The 11153-nt window shown below is 41.2% G+C and overlaps 2 protein-coding genes and 1 long non-coding RNA gene across 4 annotated transcripts in view; 2 read left to right on the forward strand and 1 right to left on the reverse strand.

The window, feature by feature from the left end:
* The first annotated feature begins 944 nt into the window (after positions 1-944).
* On the forward strand, positions 945-1611 carry LOC109485805. Its single transcript, XR_002141153.1, has 2 exons — positions 945-998; positions 1349-1611. It is a non-coding gene; the product is annotated as an uncharacterized LOC109485805 (long non-coding RNA).
* A 1875-nt stretch (positions 1612-3486) lies between these two features.
* On the reverse strand, positions 3487-9177 carry LOC109485780 (FUN14 domain-containing protein 1-like). The gene is made up of 5 exons (XM_019789466.1): positions 9077-9177; positions 7831-7969; positions 5904-5979; positions 5290-5418; positions 3487-3744 (listed from the first exon to the last, which is right to left on the reverse strand). Exons 1-5 carry the CDS (start codon positions 9096-9098, stop codon positions 3667-3669), a joined length of 444 nt encoding a protein of 147 aa, XP_019645025.1. The 5' UTR covers positions 9099-9177; the 3' UTR covers positions 3487-3666.
* Positions 9178-10617: 1440 nt separating this feature from the next.
* The window catches only part of LOC109485731 (histone demethylase UTY-like), a 94251-nt gene continuing 93715 nt past the window's right edge, over positions 10618-11153 (forward strand). The window contains exons 1-2 of one of the 2 annotated variants that reach the window (XM_019789397.1): positions 10618-10896; positions 11002-11071. In XM_019789397.1, coding sequence (XP_019644956.1) covers positions 10781-10896; positions 11002-11071 — 186 coding nt within the window. In that variant the 5' untranslated portion in view covers positions 10618-10780. The remainder of the gene's footprint in view (positions 10897-11001; positions 11072-11153) is intronic. The other variant, XM_019789396.1, reaches the window with a different exon arrangement.

An 11153-nucleotide genomic window follows, 5' to 3' on the forward strand; every position in this document is an offset into this window, starting at 1 on the left:
AACGTATGTGTTGACATCTCAAACATGTTTCCAGTGGTATTCTTACCATTTTCCGCTGATACTAAATGAAATTTACTACATGCTGTTACATTAGTACTTATCTTTGCCCTTGACTTATAGAATGTTATCTCTATTATCATAATTATAAATTTTCAAGCAATTTTACGTGTGACTTAGTTGGTGGGGAGGGGGGCGTGTCGACATGTTTGAATTCCGAACGTGTGTAAATCTTATATATATATCCTCAGATTGGTAGAGTGCTCGCTTTGTAACCAGGAGGTCGTGAGTTCAAACCCCGGCAGGGTCATACCAAAGACTTTAAAATGGTACACACTTCTTTCTCTGCTTTATATATAGCACTCAGCACATATGAGAAAGAGTGTGGGAAGGTCAAACACACAGCACTACCAGCGGACTAGCCCCCTGCTGTAGTGCTTGCACAACTGTGTGTCGCCCAAGGGCTACGGAAATGGAGATGGGCACCACCCTACGCTCGGTAAGAGCACGGGACACCTTCTTCTTGCGATAAGCTTTCAAGACCTTATTTTTCATTCCTCCCCTGTAGGTTCCTGCTGTGACCATGAAGGAGAGACCAGACCCGTGCCAGAGGCAGGCCTGTGATATACAGGTGTGCTTACAAGGTGGGAAAATTACTAGTATCTGTCATTGAATTATGTCCACAAAGCTAAAGCCTTTAGTAAAGGTCATTATAAAACAAGTGTATTAGAAACAGGAGGAGCGAGTAGAAACAGAATGACACTCCTGGTCCCGGGCCGGGGATTGAACCCACGCCAAACCCGAGCACCAGCTTCAGACCCAACGCTCCTACCGAATCGGCTAAAAGGTCTAGACCCATCGGCTGGGTCAGTTGGTAGCACCTATAAACCCCTCAATGTTACACTTGCAAGCCATTGTTTCATGTTTTGATTTTTTTTTACTGCTGCAGCTAACAACTACAAAGAGTCTCGGTGTGAGAGTGTTCTGCGAGCCATGGAGAGGTGCTGTGAGAAGCCCTGGGCTCAGGACTCAGTCTGCTGCTCTGGGTTCAGGAAAACCAACAGGAGGAAACAGGAGGACAAGGAGAAAAGATGACAGAAGACACTGGGAAAGTGTGAGAGTGTTCTCTGGACTAGTGTCTACCAGACTCTTTTGCAGGCTGAATAAATACATGTAGTAGTAGAAATTAGCCTAAAAAGAATGTATTACTGGCTAGGGGAGTTGGTCGGCCATAGAGGGTCCAGTTTGCCTTCATCTATGGCCGGCCAACTCCCCTGGCAAGCTACATTCTTTTTAGGCCGATTTCTACTACAAAAGAGTCTGGTGGAGACTATCTCTGTGCAATGGAGAGGTGTTGTGAGAAGCCCTCCGCTCAGGACTCAGTCTGCTGCTCAGGGTTCAGAAAAAACAACAGAAGGAAACATGAGGACAAGGAGAAAAGATGACAGGACACTGGGGAAGACACACAGGCTGAATGAATAGTAGAAATCGGCCTCAAAAGAGTGTAGCTGGCCAGGGGAGTTGGCCAGCGATAGAGGGGCCCAGTTTGCCAACGAAGACTAAGAATACAGGAAAGTGACTGATTTGCTAAAAACTCAGAAAAACTTTCCAGTTTGGAAGTTGTGCTGACAGTGCAGATAACAATTGTCCTCATGAATCAAAGTCATTTGGATGAATGTTGACAACATTTCTGGGTCAGTGGGCTAGATTTCAACCCAAGTCTTACTGCTAGAGAAGCCAACCTAGTCCTTTGTATATTTTAATTTCAATGTATTTATACATGTAGCTTGTCATTTTACACTATGGCACAATTGTCGTTTAAAGAAATTATCAAATTAATTGTTGTATGATGTTGTTTTCAATGACTTTGTGAGAACAATAAATTTGTGAGGTCTTTCATTGTGCTGCACAATTTTTATGTTTTAAAAGCTCAATTTCGAACATTGGACTCAAAGTTTGAGCCTTTATCTGTCCTTCTTTCCATACCTGACACTGAACAAGTCAAGCAAGAGCTTCCATACACGTGCCAGTAGTTTATACACACAAACACATCAACAGGACATGCAGAGTACAGGTCACACTGAACTATTGCTTTAATAGCTTGTAATCCCAATCTGTAACAGGAAAATGCACTCCAACTCTACATAATGTACAACAAGACAAACACTGGTGGCTCATGCCCATGTAAAATAAGCAGGTTTTGACCCAATCCAGACCCTTTCTATAAGTGTAAGAAGACTACGCATACCAGGTCACAGAATATAGCCTCTACCAGGCTTCGGGAGGCGGCTGGAAAGAGTAGAAATCGGCCAAATAGCGAGATAACATACTGGGGGAGTTGGTCTATTAAAGAGTACAGTTTCGGCTGCAGCAGACTGTACTCTCTAGCAGACCAACTCCACTGGCTTGTCATCTCTCTATTTGACCAATTTCTACTCTTTCCAGCCGCCTCCCGAAGCCTGGTAGAGGCTACACAAAGTACACTGATTCTCCCATGAACCAACAATCCAACATGGCTGGGGAGGATCACATAACACAGTTATCAAAACCTTCTGATCTCACAAACATGGAAATAATTTTAGTCATAACATATGAAGTTTACATGTACACAAAAGATAGCAGGATCCATGGACTTTCAAGCTATACAATTTTACGCTATACAATTTTATTGTGCTGCACACATAATTCTTCCACTTCAAGCAAATCAAGAACACACTACAGTTTATGTGCAAAACCTGGTATCTATAATAAACATTTCTCACTTCCACATTTTCTACACAGTCTTCTCTCTAAAAAAAAACAACAAAAAAACAGCCTTTTCAGTAAGGCCTGAAATAATGGTTTTGTACATACTTCTTCTTCTGAGTTCTTCTTTTCATCTTGACAGACAATCAGTTCAATGTACAGTAGTTGACATACTGGTAAGTTTAGCAAGCACATAGCTTGCTAGCATGTATATGTGTGTATGATCCAGTTATGGTTGATATGTGACATGTTTGCTACATCTAGATCCGTTAGACTTTTTGTATCAAGAACTGATTGTGTCACTTTTGGCTTTAGTATGTTGCGGTTGGTATGGACCATTCTACTTATTTCAGAAGGGGGGGAGGGGTGGCACACTTGGGTTACTGAACACTGTACTGTGTGTGTTTCAATACTTCTAGGCTTTCCATATACACACTCCACTGTAGCCACCATGACTCAAATAAGTTTTAACATTCCATAATAATTTCTTTGATTTTAAATCTATAAGATGGACACTTGAATGTGAAGATGTTCCAGCTTCTACCAGGCTTCGGGAGACGGCTGGAAAGAGTTGAAATTGGCCAAACAGAGAGATAGCAAACTGTTCTCTCCAGCAGACCAACTCCCCTGGCATGCTACCTCTCTATTTGCCACGTGACAAGCTTCACTGGGTCAGTCTACTGAGGAAGACCGGAGTGACTGGTCGAAAGCTCTAGGTGAGAGAATTTTTTTGTGTTGGACCAAAAGTTTTAACTTTAAACATCTCTCTATTTGGCCAATTTCTACTCTTTCCAGCTGCCTCCCGAAGCCTGGTAGAGGCTAAAGAAAAAGTTCCTTTCAGATTAGACTTTTAATCTTACTATTAGTTAAAGTAGATCTTTTGTTTTATAAGTGTCTTTCTTCTCTTTGTTGTTCTGAGAGTGATCATGAAGCCAGTCCTATCAGGAAGCCGCCAGCGAAACCACCTGCTACCACCATGTTCTCCTGCATGAAGGTCTTAGCCTGGGGGAAAAGAAACATGAAATGAAAAAGAGAAAGGCCGCCGACAATGCAGTACCTTAAACAAGGACAGGGGGCATCACTACCTGAAACCTGTATATGACTGACTGTATATGATTATCACATCAAGCCATGTGACAAGAGAACTCCAACAAGACGAGAACTTAACCGGGTTGAAGAAGAGACAGAGTACGTCTTGAAAGCTCCCCAGTGTAGCTGAACTTTTCTTGTGTGTTTTTGTATATAAATATTTTGTCAAAAGAGAATTGAAGACAGCATTTGTATTTATTAATAATAATAATAATGGTTTATTCGTCATTCAACACTTGTACAGAAAGGCAGGCTCCATTAAATGGAACCTGAATTGTTCTGACAATTACATCGGATTAATTAATAAAAGGTTAGCACACATTAAAATCATTATACGTCATTGATTATTAATATGAGATAAGTTAAAAGGTCATTCATTTAAAATAACAGATGTACACACAAATTACAGGCAGGATAAACAATTCTATGAACAGTAGGATATATATGTATAATGCGGACTCTGAAGTAAAAGCTAGGAATTCAGCATCCGAATCATGTAAGGAATCGCACTAGATCTATATCTTTCAGTTCTACAGAACACAGAGTCTAGTTTGTGGGATGAGCGAGTCGTCCTGCCACTAATCGTGGTTCTAGACGGTGGCAGTAGATGACGGTGCAGCTTAGACTGTTCAAGGGACTTGGCAAAGGTCAAAGTCAGTTTCTCTTGTATTTGTGGAATGGACAACCTAGAAAATTATCCTTCAACCTGTCATACCTTAGGCCATACCAATTTAATTTGTTGGTTCTCGGATTTTTTCAGAAAAAATATGAAGCGACAGGGCGAAAAAAAATAAAAATAAAAACAGGTCTTGGCATCCTATTATAGGAAATGAGCCATGAAGTTAACACAAAAGGCTGGGTTGAAATTTAAACATTGAATTTTGAACTTTTAATCAAACCACTGCAATGATAGATGGGAAAACTGTAACAACTAGGAAGAAAAGGACTTTCCTCAACTGTTGGGGGGCAAAACATGAGCATTTTTCAGTTGATTCAGAACCAGAATCAATTTTTTTTTTTTTGCAAATCTGAAAAAAACGAAGAGGTGAATCCGAGAACCAACAAATTAAATTGGTGTGGCCTTATTGAAAGAAATATGAAAGAGTGCAGCACATGTCTCTGTCATTTTCAAAATCTTTCAAGTTAAGGCCACACCGACTTAATTCTATGGATGACATCCTCTGAAGACCTCCAAACTAGTGCGCACGGGCGAATTGAAAAATTCCGTCCAAAAATAAAAAATGCTACTAAACCACAGGAATACAAAGCTGGTATTGTGAATTAATGGCAGTACATAGCGACGTATACGACAAGCCAACACATGTTGGCTTTTTGCTGAATTTATGAATGTATGTTTTTACTGAGATCTTAAGATAAAAAGTGGACCAAAAAGTGGATCTTTGAGCCTTATTGGGGGGGGGGGATTCGATACGGGTATGGTATTTCTGGAAGTTTTACCTGTTGTAAAATCTGTGCGACGTCAGGGTAAGCCTTCTCGGCTTGTTTCCCGATCTCCTTCTTGTACTTCTCCATGTCCTTCTCTACTCTCTTCCAGTTAATCTTCACATAACCTGCGTGGTTCGCTATCTGTGGGAGACATGGAAAATAGGTGTGAATGGGTAAAAACATCATATCTGGAGCTTAGCAAGGTAACCTGCATGGTTCACTATCTGTGGAAAGATGGAAAAATATGTGTGAGAGGATAAAAACATATCATCATATCAAGAGCATATTGATGTAATCTGTGTGACATAATGGGAGATGCAAGAACAGGACTGCAATAGGAGTTATAGGTCATGGGTGTTCCAATGAATGGCCAATGTTAGGTAAGTGGACATGAGATCGAGACATCATGGGTTTGATTCCTTGTGTTTCTTGCATTTGTGTCCTTGAGAATTGTACTTTTCACGACTTTCTCACTCCATCCAGGTGTAAAAAGGGTACCTGACTTCGGTTGGGGAGCTACTGGTAAAAGACTATGCATGGGACCTTTACCTACATGTAGGTTTTACCAATGGGTGTCAGTAAAAATCTAGCATGTAGCTGATTCCTCCAGACATGTATGTACTCACCTGCAGCAGCAGGAATCCTCCCCCCACAGCTGTGGCCGCCAGCTTCCCCACCTTCGAGAACAGGTAACCTGCACACCTGGGGTGGGAAAGGGAAAGTCATCTCAGGAGAATTAGTGAAAGTGATACGTGTAAGGCCACAGCACAGCCTCACCAGGATATAGACAAAATTTTCATTTTACGTCTAGGCCACACCAATTTAATTTCTTGGTTAACGGATTCGCCCGCTTCATTTTTTTCTGATTTGAAAAAAATAAAGAAAACCAGAATCAACTGCAAAATGCTCATATTTTGCCATGAACAGTTGAAAACAGTCCTTTTCTTCCTAGTTGTTACAGTTATTCCATCTTTTAATGCAATGGTATCATTAAAAGTTCAAAATTCATTGTTTAAATTTTGAACCAGCCTGGTGTGTTGACTTCATGGCTCCTATTGTACCATTTGGGGCCATAATAGGATGCCTAGGCCTGTTTTTTTTTTTTCTCACCCACCCGCTCCATTATTTTTCTAGAAAAATCCGTTAACCAAGAAATTAAATTGGTGTGGCCCTATCCCAAAAATAAAGTTATTGCCTTTTGACCAAGTTGCATTGGTACCAATCTTGCCTTTTACTTAGCTGTGCCCTCTTGCAGAGGAGGGTGAACTGCAGCCAGCTTGGTACAGATGCTGATCACATCCAAATGCTAAGAAACGTCCATGTACTTGATACTCTGATTGTGTAGCCTGGGTGCCATCCTAAGTGCCCAGTGACATTAGGTAGCGGACGAAAACTATGGAGGATGGCACCCAGGCTACTGATCGTGTACTTGCATTGATCAATGAAAAGTTTATTGCAAATTCTTGCCCGGAGGCTAATTACAAATTACAAAACATAAAAGAACAATTAAATAGAGTATAAAATAACTAAAGTCTACATGATAAAAGTAGCTGTCTAGAACTATAAGTATATCTAAAACTATGTCTGATCAATGTAATGTGTACAATGTGTACATTCTGTAAAACATTCTGGATTCCACGTGGGTGCAGTACATTCTTAGCCTCTACCAGGCACCGTGGATTGCTGGAAAAATAGTAGAAATTGGCTGAAATAAAGGAATAATATACCAGGGGAGGTAGCCGGCCAGAGAAGCTCCAATTCACGACCCATGGAATTCTCTGGCCGGCTACCTCCCCTGGTAAATTATTCCTTTATTTTGGCCAATTTCTACTATTTTTCCAGCAATCTGCGGTGCCTGGTAGAGGCTTGTACATTCTGCCTAGTCTCCACCAGACTCCTTTGTTAAAAAGCTAACGATCATTCCCCACAACCATTGTCTGAAGGACCAGCCAGTGCCAAGCGCGAAGTTCCTAGGGGAATCCAGGGGCATCCTCCCCCGATATATTAAACCCTCTGAAATGACATTTCCTGTGTTTTTGAGAGGATTTCAATGGAAAAAATCAGTCATAAATTTTATCTAATGAGCAGTTTTTCTATCATGTCAGACATGCTTTTGAAGAAAAATCTTGGACATTTTAATTTTTAGTAAAAAGTGGACCTTTTCAGCCTTGTGGGGGAATGTGCAGAGATTGCTAAAACTCAAATGGTAGAAATCCTTTTTTTTCAGCATCCTACAATATTGCAGAATGTCAAAACTTTGTTCTGCAGTTTGCAAATACTTTCTGCAAACACAATCTATTCAGCTTAGCTGAATAACAGTAAAAGAAGTACTAAATTTTGCCCCTAGAAACTGCGCTATCTGGGTTTAGAAGCAAGATATGTTGTTTGTGCAGCACATCTGGGCAAAACTGACATACATGGAGGCCAACACCATTGAACCTGTAGCCTTAATTTTTCAGTCTGCAAAATTGCAGGCTGCTTAATTTTTCTTCTGCAATATTGAAAATGTCTGCAAAATGCAGACTGCAGATGGGTATATCTAACACTGCTCACCATCCCGACACGCCACCCACAGCGATTTGTGTGCCGACAGACTTGGCGGAAAGGTCCTTGGGAAACATGTCCTTCAGCCAGCCTCGTCTTCGTGCCTCAGCCAGGTCCAAGATCTCAAAACCCTCGTCCCGTTCCTCACCTGAGGGAAACAACATTGTTTTTTTATTTGTTTTATTCTGAGTAGAGCTTTGTCTCTGAGCCTTGGCCTGGTCCAAGATCTCAAAACCCTTGTCTCCCTTCTCACCTGAGGGCAAATACATGCGATTGTTTGTTTGTTTTATTCAGATCTCCAGTGTCTTCCTGTGACATCTTGATATCAAAACTCCACTAGACTCTCTTTTGGAGTTGGGAAATCTTCATAGCCTGGGTACCATCCGGATTTTCGCTACGCAACGCTCGAAAAAATCACGTTGCGTAGCGAAAATCCGGATGGTACCCAGGCTAAAATCTTCATCCGTTTCATATACAATTCTGGTGGAAAGTGATGCATGTTAGATAATATAACAGTTCTTATTACTTTGTTTTGACATACAAGATTCTAAGTCTGTCTGTGGCCTGTTACATGTATGTCTGTACGCTTGAAATGTCACGTAATACATGACATGTATCTCCAAGAAGATGTTGGAGAGGGCATTGCAACGTTTTCCTTACATAAGGAGCGCTATGTATATACTTACTTACTTACTTTGGTAAGTATATGTATTTAACCTCCTTGGTATATGACAGGAACAAGACTGACTGATAGAAAAACAGACAGACAGAATCCTGTCCGGAGGATTTTTCTCACGCCCTCCCCCCACTGTGCGTGCACACACTCCAGCCAGGGTACCGACTAGGGAGGGTTCAAAACTTCACTCGCACCAATACACACACAATCACACACACATACACCCTCTCTAACAACCCGCTAAACGTCTCAAACAATGCTCACACCAGCCCGACACAGGCTAATCCCACAACAAACGCCACAGTGGTGGAATGTGTCTGGAAAGAGCAGTAAACAAATTAGCACCAGGGTGAAAGAAACCCCTCGCCCGCCCTCCCCCATAAAATTCGGACTGCTTGGCTAACTTTCGCTACGGCATGTGATTTTCCCATGCCAATTTCTACCGACAAAAACTTCGTAGGAGCTAAAAAATGAGCTTAATGTTTGACAGAAACGTAGAAATGCTGCTTTTTGGTAGCTGTTGTGTACGAAAGTGCGAAAGAGCGGAGTTTTTTCAGTCCCGATTTTGCCAGCTCTCACCGTTTTGCTGCCTTTCCGCCATCTTGCGCAACTGAACCCGGAAGTGACATAACCTCCGTGGGAAAGTAGAAAAATTCGAGCCTGTCCTTGAATAAAATCTCAATTTTTGAAGCGATAACTTGACAAAATAACGTCAAAATAGTATGTTTACATCATTGAGGGTAGGTACACATAAAAAATAGACATCTCCAGTTCGCCAAACTGTAAAAATAAAAAAATTTACAAATGTCACGTGCCCAAACATGCGTCTTGGTACCGTCCATTTACCATATTTGGAGGGGAGAGGGGGTTCGCTAAGGGTACTTTTATTTTGGCGGGAAACAATAGGTCGGGTCATTTGAGACCACCGCTTGCTAGAAATCGGCCGCATGGGTCTTTCTTTGAATCTTTTTCTTGGAATTTAGCGAAAACAAGGAGTTTTTTAACCTCCTTGGTGAAAATGACGATTCCTGGGGAAGAGGAGCAAAATGTCGTCCCCGAACCGATGGATACAAGCGAGGATCCACCCGATTTTGCAGACATTTCGGAAGAAGAGAAAGCATTTTGTATGAGGTGAAGTTATTAATTTCTTTACGAAAATTTATTTACTGTATCTATGCAGTTGAAGGTACAAATATAACTTTTTTTTTCAAACGAATAGTACTTTGCTCCAATAGCACCATTGGATGAAGATTTCTTATTGTTTAGGAGGAAAAGGCATTTTGCTGGGATTTAGGTAAGTTTTTGTGGCATTTTTGACAGTCTTTCTTTGGGAAAATTTAGAATTGGATTTTATTTACTACAATGTATATCTATGCAGTTGAAGGTATAAACTTTACAATTTTTTTTCAAACGAATGATACATTGCTCCAATAGCACCATTGGATGAAAAGGCCTTTTGCTGGGATCATTTATGTAAGTTTTTGTGGCATTTTTGATAGTCTTTCTTTGTGAAAACTTAGAAGTAGAACTGGATGTTATTTTTCTAAATCCATGCAGTTGAAGGTGCAAAAAAGTTTATTTCAAACGAACGGTTTGCTTGAACATTAACATTGGATGAAGTTTTCGTAGAGTTAAAGTGTAAACTACATGTATATTATGAATTTTGCTCGACTTTTTTTTAAACGAGTTCATAAGAAATGCTTTTTTCCATTGTTGTACTTTTTCGTCCAAATATTGGGGTCATTGACATTTTTGATGAATAAGTTAATCTCAACCACTGAAAAAATATATCCTATATATATAGTTTCTTTCATTTTCGGAGAAAATCCTTCTTGGAATCTCATACGGATAATTTTGTTTGGATATCGCTTTATTTCTTAGAAATTTGTACTCTATTTGTTTATTATTGTTGGATAGGTTTATGTGTTGTTTACCCGCAAAACTTGCCATTTTGAATAATATCTGGGGCGAATATTGAACACCGGGGCCGTCCCTGGTCTTGATATTGGATTACCCTAATTTCCGACAAATTAATGAAAATTGGCGAATTATGCAAATTTATGCAAATGAGGTGGAAATCTGCGCAGAACCAGGAACCTCGTCCTGCGCCAACTTTCCCGCGGGTCACGTGGTGGCGATCCCGGGCGCTGATTGGTCAGAACCGCTCTGTTTTATTACACGGCGTGGTGTTTCCGGGGACGTCTCGACAACTTTTACCCAAACTTTTGGCGGCGAAATTTTTCCCGAATTGCGTACAAAACATGAGGAGTGTTCCCTCGGACCATGGAGTCTACCCAGAGCACAAGTAGTGGGCATGAGCGCCGCAAAATGGCCGCCAACGGGCGAGGAACAGTTGCATTGACGCCGCTGGAAAGGCAGGACCTATACGAGTTGGATAGGTAAGGGTCCCCCCTAAAATATACCCCCGTCCCGTCCATATTTCATTGATGCAAACCGAAATAAACGTGCTGCAACGTTTTTATGTTGTTTTTCTGTCGTTCTAGTCGCTTGTTCGGGTTCCTGCGCTTAGAAGCGGACGAGAATGGAGCGGCGAAGAAGTCTCTACTCCTGAAGGTAGGTCCCATCGCCCTCCCTCTCTCTCGGGCCAGATCGGGCTCTTGCATACGAAACAACACACCAAATTCTGCAAAATCGG

This window comes from Branchiostoma belcheri, unplaced genomic scaffold (assembly GCF_001625305.1).
Source record: "Branchiostoma belcheri isolate BF01 breed outbred unplaced genomic scaffold, Haploidv18h27 scaffold78, whole genome shotgun sequence".
NCBI classification, from domain to species: domain Eukaryota; kingdom Metazoa; phylum Chordata; class Leptocardii; order Amphioxiformes; family Branchiostomatidae; genus Branchiostoma; species Branchiostoma belcheri.

Excerpts from the sequence above, each read along its gene's own strand:
- LOC109485780 (XM_019789466.1), bottom strand. The coding sequence starts at position 9,098 with ATGGCGGAAAGGCAGCAAAACG. Across the intron at positions 5,419-5,903 it reads GAGGATTCCTGCTGCTGCAG|ATAGCGAACCACGCAGGTTA; the intron begins GTGAGTACATAC and ends TGTCTCCCACAG. Across the intron at positions 3,745-5,289 it reads TCGCACAGATTTTACAACAG|GCTAAGACCTTCATGCAGGA; the intron begins GTAAAACTTCCA and ends CTTTTCCCCCAG.